The sequence below is a fragment of the Moschus berezovskii genome, chromosome X, assembly GCF_049115385.1.
Source record: "Moschus berezovskii isolate FMDL1 chromosome X, NW_MosBer_1.0, whole genome shotgun sequence".
Lineage (NCBI taxonomy): Eukaryota > Metazoa > Chordata > Mammalia > Artiodactyla > Moschidae > Moschus > Moschus berezovskii.
Window position 1 is genome coordinate 101,919,757 of NC_142488.1, and position 18,425 is coordinate 101,938,181.

The window sequence follows — 18,425 nt, forward strand, 5'->3', positions numbered from 1 at the left end:
TTCCTATTTGGAACCAGTCTGTTGTTCCATGACCGGTTCTAACTGTTGCTTCCTGACCTGCATACAGGTTTCTCAAGAGGCAGGTCAGGTGATCTGGGATTCCCATCTCTTTCAGAATGTTCCACAGTTTATTGTGATCCACACAGTCAAAGGCTTTGGCATAGTCAATGAAGCAGAAATAGATGTTTTTCTGAAACTCTCTTGCTTTCTCCATGATCCAGCGGATGTTGGCAATTTGATCTCTGGTGCCTCTGCCTTTTCTAAAACCTGCTTGAACATCTGGGAGTTCACGGTTTACATACTGCTGAAGCCTGGCTTGGAGAATTTTGAGCATGACTTTACTAGCGTGTGAGATGAGTGCAATTGTGCGGTAGTTTGAGCATTCTTTGGCATTGCCTTTCTTTGGGATTGGAATGAAGACTGACCTCTTCCAGTCCTGTGGCCACTGCTGAGTTTTCCAAATCTGCTGGCATATTGAGTGCAGCACTTTCACAGCATCATCTTTCAAGACTTGAAATAGCTCAACTGGAATTCCATCACCACCACTAGCTTTGTTCGTAGTGATGCTTTCTAAGGCCCACTTGACTTCACATTCCAAGATGTCTGGCTCTAGGTCAGTGATCACATTATCGTGACTATCTTGGTCGTGAAGATCTTTTTTGTACAGTGAGTTTGAGTGTACTCCGGGAGTTGGTGATGGACAGGGAGGCCTGGCGTGCTGTGATTCATGGGGTCGCGGAGAGTCGGACACGACTGAGCGACTGAACTGAACTGAACTGAACTGTACATCTATATATCCACCACCTAGATTATATACCCATCTATAAATCCAATTTTTTGATGATTACAAAGAAAATTGCAGACTTAAATACATTTCCCCACTAAACATTTAAGCATACATGTTGTTAACTACAGTTTGGTATGTGTTAAAGGTTCGTTTTTTTTTAAGGTTCTTTTCAGAAAAAAAAGTTTATGTGTGATGAAATGCACAAATCTTAAAGTGTTTGATACAATGAACTTTTTACAAAGCATACATCTGTGAAATCCAGGCCTTTATCAAGATAATATTTTCATCACTCCAGAAAATTCTCTCATGCTCCTTCCCAGTCAATCACTGCTTCCCCCATCCCAGTCCCCTAGGCAACCACTGTTTCTTCTGCTTTTTCTCCTATCATAGTTTGTTTTTCAAAGTATATGTAAATGAATCAGAGCATGCACTCCTTTGTGTAAGACTTCTTTAGCATAGGTATTTGGAATTCATCCATGGTGCATGTGTATAGTTCTTTTTATTGCTGAGCAGCATTTCATTGTACACAAAAGCCGTTGTTTGTTTATTCATTCTCCTGTTGGTGGATACCTGGGCCATTTCCAGTTTTTAGATATGAATGAAGTTGCTGTGAACATTTTTGCACAAGTTGCCTTGTGAACATTTGTTTTCATTTTTCCTGGATTTACTGGATCATAAGTTATGTATATGGCTAGTACAGAAATGCAGGAAGTTTTCCTGAAGTGATTGTACCATTTTGTTCTGTCATCAGCAACATATGAGAATTCCAGTTGTTTTTCATCCTCATCAACATTTGGTGGTATTGGTCTTTGTGATTTTACCCATTCTGATGGGTTTGGTAGTAAGTGTTATCTCATGGTTTTAATTTGCATTTCCCTGTAATTATGTTTAACACTTTTCCATGTGTTTCTTCACTTGTCATATATATTTCTTTTTGAAATTGTTCAAATTGTTTGTGTTTTTGTTATTGAGTTGTTGGAGTTTGCATATAGTGGTTGCACATCTTTTCCAGATATAGTACTGCTTTTTTAATTGTCTTATCTAACCAATGTATAAATGTTATATTCCCAGTTACACTTAAAATAATTAGGCCAGCACTTGCAATGAATTATTTGACTGAACGTTAAGCTGGTCTGATATCCTAACCAGTGCTCTGATGGCCTAAAAGTTAATTATGTAAAATAAAAGACAAAATTTCAGGAATCTGAATTAATTAGGGGAAAGCTAATTGCTAAAGAGTCCATGACTATGGAAAAAAAACTTGAAATGTCAACTGATAGCTTCAGAAAATATTACCCAAATGTACTCAGATTATACTAGCTTAATAATGACCAGCTTAACCTCAGTTTATGATTCTTCTCACTGATCCACAGGTTGAAATAGCTCTCTACGACATGTATCATTCTTTGGATACTCAGTTTTGTCAGTGTTGTAGCTGTACTGGTCCCTTCATTCATTGTCTCAAAGTTGTTTATGAATGCTTACGGTTTTCTAAATATTTAACACAGCTTTATTTAATGGGAAGTATAAAAGTTAGACTTATAATAATGTTTATTCTTAACCGTCTACTTTTTAAAAATATATTGGATGGTGGAGGTCTCTCTTAAGTGTGTGTGCTGGTTAAATTATAGTGTAAAATCCATTATTGTTCACAAATGTTTATTAATAATAGGTGGCTAGAAATGATTATGCTGCAAAAAGGAGGAAAAGAACACCTTAAATCTGAGCAGCCATACATTTCAGAGGAAAAAGTAAATGCTTTATTTTTGTTTATACTGAAGCTAAAAACACACAAAATCTTTTTATTGTACAAGACATGTTTTAACACATTTAAGGATGACAGCTTTGCGCTTCCTACAGAAAATATTTAAATAAAAGTAATAGTTTTCTCAAGTTTTTAACTTTTAAAATAGTAGTCTGTAAAGCCAAAATGCCGTTTACACAAACACATTTGGAATTTTCCCTTTTCATGATTAAGCTCAGAAGATACAATTTTAACCTGAAGTTTGATGCATACATTTTCTGTGTGGTGTGATGTGTAATTGGGGCCTCCAGCTAGGCTAAGAAAGTTAAACGCTGCCTGTGTTTACTAAAAGTATTCTTTGTCTTCCTCAAATGTTGGCTCCAAACTACATTCATTGTTTTGAATGGGAAGAAATTCTCCATCCTCAGTTTCAGCCTGTTTTTGAGAAATCTTGAATCCTGTGAGGAGTTTCAATAGTGATATTTTCTTGAATCCTACCACTGGTATGCATTTGTATGTTACAAACAGAGAAAATGTTTTCACTAGAGAACATATGGGTTTACTTTTACTATGTTAGAAGAGTAATTTGAACAGTTAAAAGTTTTTAGGTTAATAATTTATTGGATTGTCTTTAACATTAAGAAAACTATAGACTAATGTATTAACCCCTTGGGTTTTGACGTTTCCTCTTGAGCTCACGCAACATTCATTTTAGTGTGATTGGTTTCATTGAATCCTACTAGACACTCAAGGATTCTGGCTGCTTCTTCTGCCCAAGTATATACGAAGCACAGTTACCACTCTGCTTATTGGACCACAGGCTACATTGCTTTGGTTATTTAAACCAATTGCTTAATACATATTGTAAAAGGAAGTCCTACAAGATGAGACCAAAAAGGGATGAACCTGTACTTCAAATAATATGACTATATTTTATATAGGAAATACCTAGTGTGAACATGTGATTTTCAAATGACCTGAAAATTCAGCTAGCTGTTGCCATCCTCCCTTTAGCACTACACCCTATTTCTGATACTAGAGCACCTTCTGAATCCAAAACCCTCCCCTCAATTTTCTGGGGCGGCTAGGGCTTTTCTTTACTGCTCTTTCTTCCTGCTGACAGCCTAGCTCTCAGAGCCTCTGTATTATAAAGTATGATTTCTTATGGATCAAATAAGGTTTGGGAAGCCAATTCTGAGTTTATTTACAACATAAGCCATTGGAAATTGGAATGCGTTTTACTGTTTAAATACAAATATTTCAAGAGCTAAGTCATTAAGGTTGTTCTCAAATCAATGATGGTTCTATATCTAAACATGGTGTTTCTTTAATGTTTCCTCCTTGGGAAGCTATAAACTTATTCCAGTAAGGCTGGCACTGTTCCAAGCATGTTTGAAACTAAATTCCAGACTTGAAAGAGGAACGAGGCTTCTTTTGGGGCTGATGGAAATTTTTGTATCTTGATTTTGGTGGTGATGATCCTAGGGGTATACACAACTGTGAAATCTCACTGAATTGTACACTTTAAATGGATGCAGGTAGTTGTACACAAATTATTCCTCAGAGCCGATAAGGAAAAAAACTAGATTCCAAAGAACAGTTTCAGATTACTTCACAAACCCCACAAGAAACTTGTTGTTTTATAATTGTGCCTATCAAAGTGCATATTGTGTGGCAGCAGCTGAAAATTATTTTTTACCAGAAAAAGAACTAACCTCAATTGTTGAAATTTTTATCAAGTATGAATCTAAAATTAGTTTTGACTGTTTCTTAGAATTTAATTTTAGAAGATTATGATTTTCAACCATTGAGGGTAGTCAGAGATTGTATTGTGTGTTTTGAACATCCTCCCAAAAGCAGGAGTCCATGATGGTTTGAGTAATGTCAGCATTCGAATATGGGTACAGCTTAAGGTGGCTACTTTGAAGAATTTTGAAGAGCAACATTAATTTGGGCATATTAATTACCATGTTTATGAAAATACCAGTCTCATTTTATAATCTCACCTTATATGTTTATCCTAAATTATGAGGCCAAAGTATGACAGGGGCTTCCCTGATAGCTCAGTTGGTAAAGAATTCACCTTCAATGCAGGAGACCTCGGTTCGATTCTTGGGTTGGGAAGATCCCCTGGAGAAGGGATAGGCTACCCACTCCAGTATTGTTGGGCTTCCCTTGTGACTCGGCTGGTAAAGAATCCACCTGCAATGCGGGAGACCTGGGTTTGATCCCTGGGTTGGGAAGATCCCCTGGAGAAGGGAAAGGCTATCCACTCTAGTATTCTGGCCTGAAGAATTCTTTGGGCTGTATAGTCCATGGGGTCTCAAAGAGTTGGACACGACTGAGCAACTTTCGCTTTCAAACTATGACATCAGATATAGAATCTAGCTTTCTTCCATACTACCCTCTCCCACTTTTACCTTTTATTTCTCTTTTCTGTAGAGTTTTGGTAAATTAATTTTATTTCTTAGATAAAATTTGGGGAAATCATGCCTTTCAGTAACTGATCATATGTGCATATTTATAAAAGTGATATTGTACAATTTAAAATGTAAACTTACTATGAGTTTGATATGTTGAATTTAGGAATACAGTGATCACAAGGTGAGAATGTGCTGTGTTCTGAAATTCAACCTCAACATATATAACTCAACCTTTGAAAAAAGATTTGCAGTTTTTTCAGAGATAGTTTTCATATACTGTTGTACCTCTGGGTTGTGTTCAGGGAGAAAATGATGATGTTAATGTTTTAATCCAGAAACTACATATTTTAAAAATCAAGGAGCGCCACCTCAGTTTGGTTATTGAAAAAGTTTGACGGTGTAATGATTTAGCGCTACATTTTAAAGTGCTATCTATACTAGTCCTTACTTTGAAAGCTCTTCCGATTATCTCTACCACACCAAGTACCTCAAGCACTCCCCACAAAAGTCCAAAGCCTCCTTTTTGTTTTGTCACCCAAGGGTCAGTTTTAAGGGTTGTATAAAACCAGAGAACTGTCAAGAGGGTTACTTGGTTAGAAGGTGATGAGTCATAATGAGTATTGTGGGATATATTGAACATTGTGGGACAAGACAAAATGGCCAAACCTAGCTTAAGTGTACTTGCAAATGGTTGGTTATCATAGGCTAAAATAAAAGTCACACTGCCTCCAAGGGTGATGTCTCGTGTGTATACCTTCAGCTCCTGGGATGTTAGGTGGCTCTGGAACTTGCTCATAGACAAAGTCAAAGAGCAAAATACCCTGCACATTGCTGAAAATGGCATTCACACTGCAGGCCGTTCTTTCTTCATTTAGTCTGTTTTGGTTCTATCAAGTCATTTGGAATTGTCAGGAGGCTTTTTTTTCTTGGCGGTGAGGGATGAGGTTAGGTCAAATGTGTGCTATAGTCATGGATTGATGAAGGTTGATTACAATGACCAAAATTTGCAGGCTCATTTTGTTACTATGGAAATTGCCTTTCATTTGGATAGTAGGAAGTTGCTACAGAACTTTCACAATTTTCACATCAGATGAGCTTTTGGCATAAGGGCATTCTGCTTGATTTTATATTTAAACATTAATAATTCTTAATATGTACATGTCTCTCAAGTACCACAAACACTCAGGGTATATCTTTAGAAAAAGACCACAACTCAGATCCAATAAATTAACAAGTATAAGATACAAATCCACTCTAGAGCTTAAAAATGCTAGAGCACCCTAGGCAGCTGCCTGTATCTTTCCAGCAATTAACTCCTTTGTTTCTTAATAAACATTCAATTTCTTAAAGTAAAGCTCTCAAAACTGCCTACCAGCACCTTCTCTGGACCACCATGCAGTATATAGATGAAAATCCTAGGCCACATATCAACATATGAATAGTAATATCTCAAGTATACAGTAAATCTGAATTATATAGACTTTAATTAACAAAATATATATATATATATATACTTGTTTTTTTATAGGTAGATTCTCTCTTTTGACTGACAAGCTTTGGTTTTCCTTCAAAGTAGAAACCCCAAATCCTGAGTGTTGTCTGAGCAGCTGTACTACAGTGGATGCTGCCTTGGCGGTTCATTTTAGCAATTCCTCATCACATCTCACGGAGAAGGCAATGGCAAGCCACTCCAGTACTCTTGCCTAGAAAATCCCATGGATGGAGGAGCCTGGTAGGCTGCAGTCCGTGGGGTCGCTAAGGGTCAGACACGACTGAGCGACTTTACTTTCACTTTTCACTTTCACACATTGGAGAAGGAAATGGCAACCCACTCCAGTGTTCTTGCCTGGAGAATCCCAGGGAAGGGGGAGCTTGGTGGGCTGCCGTCTATGGGGTCACACAGAGTCGGACACGACTGAAGTGACTTAGCAGCAGCAGCAGCATCACATCTCAGGCAGTTTCTTTCCATTGAGCCTATTCCTGTCCCCCTCCCTTCAAAATGATTTAGTAATTGCCAAAAGGGATGAAGGGCCAAGCCAGAGCAATCAAATGTTATTAAGTTTCATTGCATGTGTGTGTGTGTGCACGCGCACACAGATAAGGTTCTCACTTTTACAAACATCCCTCAAAAGTGCAACCCACAACCCACATCTGTTGGAAAAAGCGATGGGAACGGTCTTTGGAAATACAGTAGAAATAACATTTCTCTGTACTGAAGTAATGGTTACACTAAATTGGAGTACTCGGTTCCCAATGACTAGTCCTACACCAACAAAGTGTATATTTGGAACAGTTATCTAGATAAAGCATATCAAAGATACAATCTACACAGATTTGAGGCAAAACCACAGGGTTTGGGGTTGGAGGGAGCTGGACAAGTATATATGGAAAGGTTATTTAAGTGATTCAGATAACTACATCAGCTTATATTAGCTATGTGTATACAAGCAATCTCTTTACTAACACTGTTTTGAAATGTGATTACCAAAATAACATGATTAATTTTTCTTGTGTACTTTTTAAATAGGAAAGAATGCCTGACTCACTTCAAGTACTTTTTCTGATGGTTGAACAAACCAAGATCTGGGCCACTTAAACTGTTAGTTAAAACACCCCTTCAGTCTCAGCACAAGGCAATATGAATGTCAAATAGTTATTTATTAGGTCAGAGTGGAATGCAAAATGACTATGAGAGGCGAAAAGAACCAGAAAATTTTCCGGTATGCCTATATACGTGGACAGGAGTATAACTTGGAGATTTACATCCCTATAAAATTTGACATCTTCCAAAAATAATGATTTTGAATTTGGAATCACTCCTTTTTCTTTATACTTCACTGGATTTAAAGCTATAAGTGAAGGACCTACTTCAACAATGGCCATTTTTGAATACTTCAGATATTTTCTTTGTAAGCAATTTTGCCCTTACTAATTATGAAGTGAAGTGAACTGGCTCAGTTGTGGCCGACTCTTTGCCACCCCATGGACTGTAGCCTAACAGGATCCTCCATCCATGGGATTTTCCAGGCCAGAGTACTGGAGTGGGTTATTATGAAGGAGATGTTAATATAATTATGATGAAATCAAACAAATATAGGTGTCCAGAAATAATAAATTCACCTATTGTGGAGGTGAACAGTGGTATACTTAGACAAAAAGTGATTCTTGAATCATTTATTATTATATTTGACTTTGGAGTACATTTTCAGCTTTACATATAAATATGTCAGTCTTAAATTATGGAGTTCATGGCATTTTGGGCAAATGAACAAAAAGGTACAGTGGCCAATCCATTTCCACATCTCCTTTGTATATATATGCTTAATAATAAATGTCTTGTTTCTATGATCTAGAAGAGTTGGCTTTATTGATTGGCTTTCTGACCTTGAACAAGTCATTATCATTTTTTGGGCCTCTTTTTTTTCTTTCTATTTGTAAAATAAGAATTTAGAATTGAGTAGATCCCCACTAAGGTTCTCTTTTACTTATAACTTTTATGTTTATAAATTTATAAAACATAATTTTATGTTTTATAAATTGACTTATACCTTCTCTGGGGTCAAAGAACATAAACATTTGATTTGAAATGTCTTTTTTGATAGCAGCTGATCCAGAGTTAACACAAGTCTCTTTCCTACTTTCTACTGGAATTAGAGTTATTAAAAACGTTGGTGTCACCATCATAGACGTTAGGGCAATAACTGATTAGCTTTAACAGCTAACTGGCTTCAATCCCCAACATAGCTAGGCCTCAGCATAGCTGGTGAAATCTTAAGCCCACGTCATAAAGGCAATAACCCTGAGACGATCTGAAAAGAAATGAAATATGACACTGGTTTCTTTCAGTAGTAGAGACTGCTATTGTGACTTACACATATTCTCTCTTTGGCACATAACTGAGAGAAGACTGTATTTTGGACCATGGCTCTATCCCTGGCTATCCTTATTTTCTGACAAATTGATAAAGTAACTGCTGGAACAATTAAGCCTAGGTTATCATAAGTACATGCATTTGTAAGAGAGATGAAATAGGGCCATCTATTGGTTTCTGGTACCATCAATATGAAAAGAAATGTAGCCTGCTGCTGCTGCTAAGTCACCTCAGTCGTGTCCGACTCTGTGCGACCCCACAGACAGCAGCCCACCAGGCTCCTCCGTCCATGGGATTCTCCAGGCAAGAGTACTGGAGTGGGAAATGTAGCCTAGGTGCTATTTATTATTCAAAGTGAATTTGGAAACTTGGAAAGTTAAATCTGTAACTTTAGAAACCTTCCTTCTGGAAAGTAACCTGTTACTGATGTCAGGGCCACTTAGAATAGTCCCACTTAGAGAAGCAGGAGGTTTGAGTAAATGATCGCTTCAGGTATGATCAAGGAATTATTTTGTGATAATCTCTTGCCATATGGATCTTTATGCAGCTTGTTCTCTTGGTCACTTTTTCCTGGATCTGAGCTTTGTTCTTCAACACCTCCTCTTCTTTTCCCCTTATCCCCAGTTTGTGTCTTTTTCCTGTAGAATATTTTGTCAATCACTGAAGCTAGGGCTAGAACGGGAATCAATTCATATAACAGAAACTACACTGTCAAAAACCATTTTGGCGGCATATTTGCACTGAGAATGTGGCATTTCACTAAATTTTGCCAGAAAGTATACACATAAATTTAGATGGTTTCCTATTACTGTTGACCTTTACAAGAACAGGGTAGCAACTAATTAAGCTTCTTATGTTTTTGAGCTATGTGTTAATTTAATCACCAGGCCTCAGACCTTGAGCTATTTTAGGTCATGTGTTAAGAGTGTTAGTTGGGGATACCTTTGTGCCAATGTTGGTAAGAACCACCCTTGTTTAGCAGGTAATCAGTCACTGGTTACCAGGTCTAACATGATGACCATATGCATTATGGGCTTCATTTTTTAACCTTCACCTTGGGCTTCCCTGGTGGCTCAGAGGTTAAAGAGTCTGCCTCCAATGTGGGAGACCCGGGTTCGATCCCTGGGTCGGGAAGATCCCCTGGAGAAGGAAATGGTAACCCACTCCAGTATTCGTGCCTGGAGAATCCCATGGACGGAGAAGCCTGGTAGGCTACAGTCCACGGGGTCGCAAACAGAACATGTTGTCTGATGAGGTACTCTTAAGCTGTGGAAAATAATTTGTTTTGGTGTATAATGCAGTTTTCTTTAAAGACAGTAGAATTTGGATCATGTTTGTAGTTCCATGAATTCACCAGGGTTGTTATGTTATATATTTAACATCAGTTTACACATGCAATTCTACTGCCTCCACTGAGCATTAAAACTGCAACTTGAATCAAGTTATCTAGACGTAAAATTGTTTTGTTGTTGTTGTCTGAGGAGGCCTTACAAATAGCTGGGAAAAGAAGAGAAGCGAAAAGCAAAGGAGAAAAGGAAAGATATAAGCATCTGAATGCAGAGTTCCAAAGAATAGCAAGGAGAGATAAGAAAGCCTGCCTCAGTGATCAATGCAAAGAAACAGAGGAAAACAACAGAATAGGAAAAACAAGAGATCTCTTCAAGAAAATTAGAGATTCCAAGGGAACATTTCATGCAAAGATGGGCTCGATAAAGGACAGAAACGGTATGGACCTAACAGAAGCAGAAGATATTAAGACGAGGTGGCAAGAATACACAGAAGAACTGTACAAAAAAGATCTTCACGAGCAAGATAGGCACGATAACGTGATCACTGACCTAGAGCCAGACATCTTGGAATGTGAAGTCAAGTGGGCCTTAGAAAGCATCACTACTAACAAAGCTAGTGGAGGTGATGGAATTCCAGTTGAGTTATTTCAAATCTTGAAAGATGATGCTGTGAAAGTGCTGCACTCAATATGCCAGCAGATTTGGAAAACTCAGCAGTGGCCACAGGACTGGAAGAGGTCAGTCTTCATTCCAATCCCAAAGAAAGGGAATGCCAAAGAATGCTCAAACTACCGCACAATTGCACTCATCTCACACGCTAGTAAAATGATGCTCAAAATTCTCCAAGGCAGGCTTCAGCAATATGTGAACCGTGAACTCCCAGATGTTCAAGCAGGTTTTAGAAAAGGCAGAGGCACCAGAGATCAAATAGCCAACATCCGCTGGATCATGGAGAAAGCAAGAGAGTTCCAGAAAAACATATATTTCTGCTTCATTGACTATGCCAAAGCCTTTGACTGTGTGGATCACAATAAACTGTGGAACATTCTGAAAGAGATGGGAATACCAGACCACCTGATCTGCCTCTTGAGAAACCTGTATGCAGGTCAGGAAGCAACAGTCAGAACTGTACATGGAACAACAGACTGGTTCCAAATAGGAAAAGAAGTGCGTCAGGGCTGTATATTGTCACCTTGCTTATTTAACCTATATGCAGAGTACATCATGAGGAACGCTGGGCTGGAAGAAGCACAAGCTGGACTCAAGATTGCTGGGAGAAATATCAATAACCTTAGATATGCAGACGACACCACCCTTATGGCAGAAAGTGAAGAGGAACTCAAAAGCCTCTTGATGAAAGTGAAAGAGGAGAGTGAAAAAGTTGGCTTGAAGCTCCACATTCAGAAAACAAAGATCATGGCATCTGGTCCCATCACTTCATGGGAAATAGATGGAAAAACAGTGGAAACAGTGCCAGACTTTATTTTTTTGGGCTCCAAAATCACTGCGGATGCTGATTGCAGCCATGAAATTAAAAGATGCTTACTCCTTGGAAGGAAAGTTATGACCAACCTTGATAATATATTAAAAAGCAGAGACATTACTTTACCAACCAAGGTCCGTCTAGTCAAGGCTATGGTTTTTCCCGTGGTCATGTATGGATGTGAGAGTTGGACTGTGAAGAAAGCTGAGCGCCAAAGAATTGATGCTTTTGAACTGTGGTGTTGGAGAAGACTCTCGAGAGTCCCTTGTACCGCAAGGAGATCCAACCAGTCCATTCTAAGGGAGATCGATCCTGGGTGTTCATTGGAAGGACTGATGCTAAAGCTGAAACTGCAATACTTTGGCCACCTCATGCGACGAGTTGACTCACTGGAAAAGACTCTGATGCTGGGAAAGGTTGGGGGTGGGAGGAGAAGGGGACGACAGAGAATGAGATGGCTGGATGGCATCACTGACTCTGTAGACATGAGTTTGAGTGAACTCCGGGAGTTGGTGATGGACAGGGAGGCCTGGCGTGCTGTGATTCATGGGGTCATGGAGAGTCGGACATGACTGAGCGACTGAACTGAACTGTTGTTTTATCAGAGAGCAATTAATTAAAATGAAGTTGTTTTCAGATTCTGATACCTCAGCAAGATGTCATTTTTCTGATAAAATATTTTCAAATCCAGGTTTTTATCTTAGAAATACTTTTGATAGCAATTATGATTAAAACTATCAACAGTAGATAGAACCCTATAAATATGCCAGCTAATTATTTTTTCTTACCAGTGTATGAGATGTAATGACTATTGGTTAGAATGCAGGAAAAGTTTTTAAAGAGAGTCCACATCCTAAATACTAATCTTGATACTATCAAATTTTAAGATGTAGTAAGCTAACTGAAATACACAAACACAGGAAAGGAATTCACTAACTTATTAGATATGACATATACCACAGGGGTAAATAGTCACTGGCATACATTAGGAAACTCACAAATCTTTAAGAAACAAAAAACTCAGCAGCCCCCACAATAAGGAGAAGTTGTGTTTAAAAACAAAAACACGAAAGCCAGTTATACCTAGAAACCACAAGCTGACAATTCTTTGGAGTCTATTCAGTCTCCCTTTGATGCTGTTCATTGAACCAGAATGGGCAGCGTGGAGCACTAAAGGGCAACAAACATAGGCAGGTGAATTTGCCTCATCTGATAGCTGGTGGGGACTTCTGAGCATAGCCCTCAGCCCTGTGGGGAAATGGTGTGAGATCCCAAGGAAGGTCAGAAATCTGTGCGGCAGCGACAGTAGCAAAGTGGCACCTGGAGCTTCAAGGAAGCAAGGGTAAGAAAAGCAAAGCCAAAGGATTAATCACCTGACTACACCTCTGCTGATTAGGGGCAAACACCCCTTCAATTGGTTGTGAAATGGACTGTTTTATAGGTATAAAAAGGCAAATAATAGTAATACTAATAACAAGAACAAAAAAAATGAATGTAGCTATAAAACATGGTAAAAGCAATAGGAGTTTCACTCTCCTGTCTAGTGGCGGGGGGCAGTGAGGGAATCATATTCTGTGTCACCTCTGAGAGCAAAGAAATGAGAAATTTTCTGAGTTCCAGGACACATGATAACGGCTTGACTTAGAGCCGAGTTGTAACTTGTTCTTCCTGTCCATCACCCCATTTGTGCATGAGCAGGTCACAAGCCTCTCCCCACGTTTCAAATACATCCTCTGAGGAGTCTAAAAGTTTAGAATTTGAGGAACAGATGCTGGATATGCAGTGAAGAGAGCTGGAACAGGATAGAGGGCATTCTTTGCTCTGAGCAGTGCCCCGGGCTTCATCTAATTCTACCTCACTGAGGTTAATTTCACTTTGAGAACAGGCCTCTGCTTTCCCTTTCTCCATCTGAGAATGTCTGATGTCCTGCCACATGTAGTGTGGCTGAACAATTCCATCAGAGATTGTGTACATTGGCTCTGAACTGGCTTCAGACATATGACCATTAAACTTGGAGAATAGGAGACCCAGTTTCTTGAGAGAGGGACCCATGAAGGATCGTTTGCTTGATGACTCAGCTTTTGACTTGCCTTGGGCACCACCAACTCTTGGCATAGTCCTGATGAGAGGTGGCCCATGGCAGGCTTTTTTCTTGCAGCCTACATTGAAAGAGACACTCTTGGATTTGGGCCGAGCCCCACCACTACCATCATTGGTATCATCCCTCTGAGAGAGTTCAGTGCTGCTAGCGGAAAAGCTTCTCCTTTGGTGCTTCCTATTTCCCAAGAGGTCAAGCACTTCATATCGAAAGCTGGAGATATCCTGCTTTAATTCCTAGGGCAAGAGAGAAGACATGTTATGTTAAAAAGCTTCGGAATGTTTCAGGTTTTTGTCTCCTAGCAAATCACAAGGTATGGGAACTACCAGAAACATCTCACATTATTCCACCACAAGAAACATAGTAACAAATCTGTGGGCAGGGCTGGCCATTGGAAAAAAATGTGCAATTATTAAAGTTGATTTCAGAACCTCCCTATCAGAAGTACACCAACAGACTGAAATGTTAACCAACAATGAAGGTATTAGAGTAGGGTATTGGCTCTCATTGACATCTGCATAGAGAAAGATACAGAAGAGGAAAAGCTTTAGGACTCAGGAATAAAACTAGGGAAGTGGAATGTCAGGTGATGAGACTGCTGTTTTGAGACTAGTGCTCAGTCGCTCAGTTGTGTCCGACTCTGATCCCATGGCCTGTAACCAGTCAGGCTCCTCTGTCCATGGGATTTTCCAGGCAAGAATATTGGAGTTGGTTGCCATTTCCTCCTCCAGAGGATCTTCCCAACCCAGGGATCAAACCCACATCTCCTGCATTGCAGGCCAATTCTTTACCATCGAGCCACCTGGGAAGCCCCATTTTGGGACAGGGGACCCTGTTTATCCAAGTCCCTGTGAAATGTCTTCTATCTCTCACTGGCTGCCTAGATGCTAGATTGCTCTTTTAAAAACCATCTTTGAAAAGCTTACATCTGATGATTTAATTCTTTCGCTTAACACTTTTTAGTAACTTGTCACTGACCTTATGAAAAAGGAAAAATGCCATACCACAGACTACAAGGTTTTTCAAGGCCTGGTATGTGTTGATCTCTCCTGTTTCATATCTTTCTACTCTTTCCCCAGGTTCGCCACTGTCCACCTGTATGGACATATTCTCTCTTGCCTCTGAGTCTTTGCATGTGCTGTTCTCTCTGGAACACTCTTCTACCCAAGTAGCTCCTCCTTTAGACCTCAGCTTGAACATGGCTTGCTCTGAAAAGCCTACCTCAAATCCCTAAGTCCCAGCTGGGTGTCCCCCCATTTCTATATCTCCACAGTACCTTGTGTTGCTCTTGTTAGAATACTCCGTCACTCATCACCCTCTATTAATATTGTGTGTCAATCCATGAGAGAGTAGGGGTTGCTTATATCTTGCTTATCACTGTGCTCCAACTACCTGGCACAATGTTGGGCATGTATCAGGCCCTCAACTGGTGAGTTATGTCTAGATTAGTATAACAGCCTTCATGTATTCCTTAGAAAATGTATATATGTTCTAGGATAGGGTTTCCCAACCAATCAACATGTTGAGTGTGGCAATTCTTTGTTAAAGGGATCTGTCCTATGCATTGTAGGATTTTTTGCAACAACCCTGGTCTCTACTCACTAGATGCCAATAGCATTCCAGTGTGACAAGCAAAAATGTGTAATGGTAGGATATCATAAATGTTAAGTTTTAATAATAGATTTTTTGTCTTTATCATATCTTTTAAGTAAAGACCTTTAAATCTCACATATCCTTGCCACATCATTTAAAGCATTCAATTCCCACACTGAGAAACACTCAGGCTATTAAAAGACTGTATTTTTATTATTCGTAAAGCTGACTGGTGGTGTGACAAACATTGGTAAAATCTCTTCATCTATTGGAAGAACTGTAACTGGTTTTACTGTATTATAGGCAGTTGAAATTCCATCACCAGAAACTTCAAATACTGTGAAGATTAAATGATGCTTAAGAAATGAGAAATTAAACCACTTTATGACCAAATTACCTTAAAATTTTCTTCTGTTAGTCCCTCATTTGTTTTGGAATTTCTTATCATAGCTGCCACGTATCTTTTGACTAAATTCCTGATAACTTCCTGGAATTTAAACAAAAACATGAAAAGGCATTCAGTTTCCTTCTTGGACTCTTAGTACAATAAGGAACATATACAAGAAAAAAAAATATGCCTAGACTGTCGTTGCAATGGAAAATTCTCACAGGATCCAACCATTTTCTACAAACCCCCCAGTTAAGTCCACTAGCTAAATGAAGAATTACTTTGTGTCCAAATTTGGTGGCAGAGTGGGCCAGTGAGATCAAATTCACCCAAAAGAAAATTTTTCCACCCAGGCATAAGGTAAACATGATTCGCATTAATAGAATAATCAGAGTACAGTAATCCTTGAATGGTCACAGTCAATATCCTTTCCCTTCAGGCTGGGTTAAACTTTAACCCTCCTAGTAAGATAAGAGTTTTTCTTCCTTTTATAAAGTTGAGAAAGTCATTCTTCAGTGTCACAAAATCTGCTGATTTTGATGTCCACTAATTACATAGTCAAGATATTTTTTATTAAAGTCAATATGTTCTCCTTTACAGGGATGGCCTCTTTTAACTTAGCCTCCTGGGAATGGTATATACATAGTCACTCAACTTTGTGTTAGTTTCGGTGATGATGATAGCTACCACTTAATGCAATATGTCAGGCACTGCCAGGACACACATTCACACACAAATACATACGTACTCATCACTCAATTCTCACAACTACACTTGGGTTAAATTTAATCATCCCTATTTTACAGATGAGGAAACTGAGGCTCAGGGAGGGTAAGTGACATATCCAAGGTCAGACAACTGACTGACCAAGAACTACTGTGCTTAGTTCATATAAAGAAGCTTTACCTGGTAATGTTGGTTCTGTATCAGGCTGTCAGCATGGCGTTCCTGTCATTGAAAATGGACAGAGAGCTTATATCAGCAGTGTCCCAGCAGCCCATCCACTCAAATATATTTCTAAATATTAGGACTGGAACATGACACAGGAGCTGCTGCTTGACAACCCCCCAAAGCATCTGTCGGTTGGAGTAGATTTATGATGTTCGAGATAGGGAATGTCACAAAGGAGGGAAAGGAGAAAACAGTTGTGTTTACAAAGAGACAATTTTTAAAGGCCTTACTGTGAAGCTTCTCAAGTTGTGCCTTCTCCGTCTACCATCAGGGTCTCTTTTAGGGCAGAAGGTGTTGTTGAACCAGTTGCCAAGGTATAGAAATGACTTGGGGCTGGGAATAATGTTGAAAGGAGGTGGCAAGGTGCCACCTTCATCAAAGTAACTCATCCAGAGCTTCGTCCTTGCAAACTTCCACTCAATATCAGCATGATCCTGTGAAAGACAAGTTCAAAGATGGGGGATGGGAAAATACAAAATGCACCAGTGACTCATTCTAAAAGTTCTACTTGCTTCTACAGAGGGAGATATGTCAGTAGCTATAAAAATTCAATTTACACTGACCTTACCCTCTAGTGTTTTCCTCTGCATGTTTTCTAGTTGCAACATTTACGTTTTGCTCTATGGTCAATTTTGAGTTCATTTTTGCTTAAGGGGTGAAGTTTAAATGGAGTGTTTTTTTTCTTGTTTTGTTTTTGCCTGTCGATGTTCATTTGCCATTTGCTGAAAAGGCTATTGTTCTTCCATTGAATTGCTTTTGCACCTTTGTCAGTCAGTTGTGCATACTGGGACTACCGGCTATTCACATTCAAAAGAATAAAGTTGGATTCCTACCTCACACCACGTACAACATTCAACTCAAAATGAATCACAGAACTAAATTTAATAGATAAAAAGTATAAAACTCTAAGAAGAAAATTTAGGAGTAAATATTTATAACCCTGGATAAAACAATGGTTTCTTAGAGAAGATACCAAAAGCCAAGGAACAAGAGAACAAAATAGGTAAATTGGACTTGGTCAAAGTTAAAAACTGTACATCAAGGACACCATAAAGAAAATGAAAAGACAACCCACAGAATAAAAGAAAGTAAGAGTCGGACACGACTGAGCGACTGAACTGAACTGAACTGAATGAAATATCATATATCTGATAAGGGACTTGTACTCAGACTATATCAGGAATGATAACGATTCAATAATAAAAAGACAAATCAATTTGAAAAAGGGAAAAGTACTTGAATAGACATTTGCAGAAAGACACAAATGACCAACAATGTTGGTCATTGAAGTGAAGTGAAGTCGCTCAGTCGTGCCCTACTCTTTGCGACCCCATGGACTGTAGCCAACCGGGCTCCTCCGTCCGTGGGATTTTCCAGGCAAGAATACTGGAGTGGGTTGCCATTTCCTTCTCCAGGGGAACTTCCTGACCCAGGGATCAAACCATAGTCTCCCGCATTGTAGGCAGATGCTTTACCATCTGAGCCACATATTCAAATTGAAACTGCAATGAGATACGACTTTAAACCCACTAGGATAGCTATAACAATTTTTCATAAAAGAATAGCTAGTGTAGGTTAGAATCTGGAGAATTTACACCACTCAAACACTGCTGGTGGGAACGTGAAATGGTGCAGCTACTTTGGAAAACCATATGGCAATTCCTCAAATAGTTAAATGTAGAGTTACCATCAGTTCAGTTCAGTTCAGTCGCTCAGTCGTGTCCGACTCTTTGTGACCCCATGAATCACAGCACACCAGGCCTCCCTGTCCATCACCAACTCCCAGAGTTCACTAAAA

General features: G+C 39.1%; 1 protein-coding gene across 1 annotated transcript in view; it reads right to left on the minus strand.

The window, feature by feature from the left end:
• Window positions 1-12,906: 12,906 nt before the first annotated feature.
• Window positions 12,907-18,425, minus strand: part of TRPC5 (transient receptor potential cation channel subfamily C member 5) — a 321,668-nt gene continuing 316,149 nt past the window's right edge. The window contains exons 8-11 of the mRNA XM_055393456.2: window positions 16,858-17,061; window positions 16,583-16,624; window positions 15,686-15,775; window positions 12,907-13,931 (exon numbers count right to left, since the gene is read on the minus strand). Coding sequence (XP_055249431.1) covers window positions 13,239-13,931; window positions 15,686-15,775; window positions 16,583-16,624; window positions 16,858-17,061 — 1,029 coding nt within the window. The 3' untranslated portion in view covers window positions 12,907-13,238. The remainder of the gene's footprint in view (window positions 13,932-15,685; window positions 15,776-16,582; window positions 16,625-16,857; window positions 17,062-18,425) is intronic.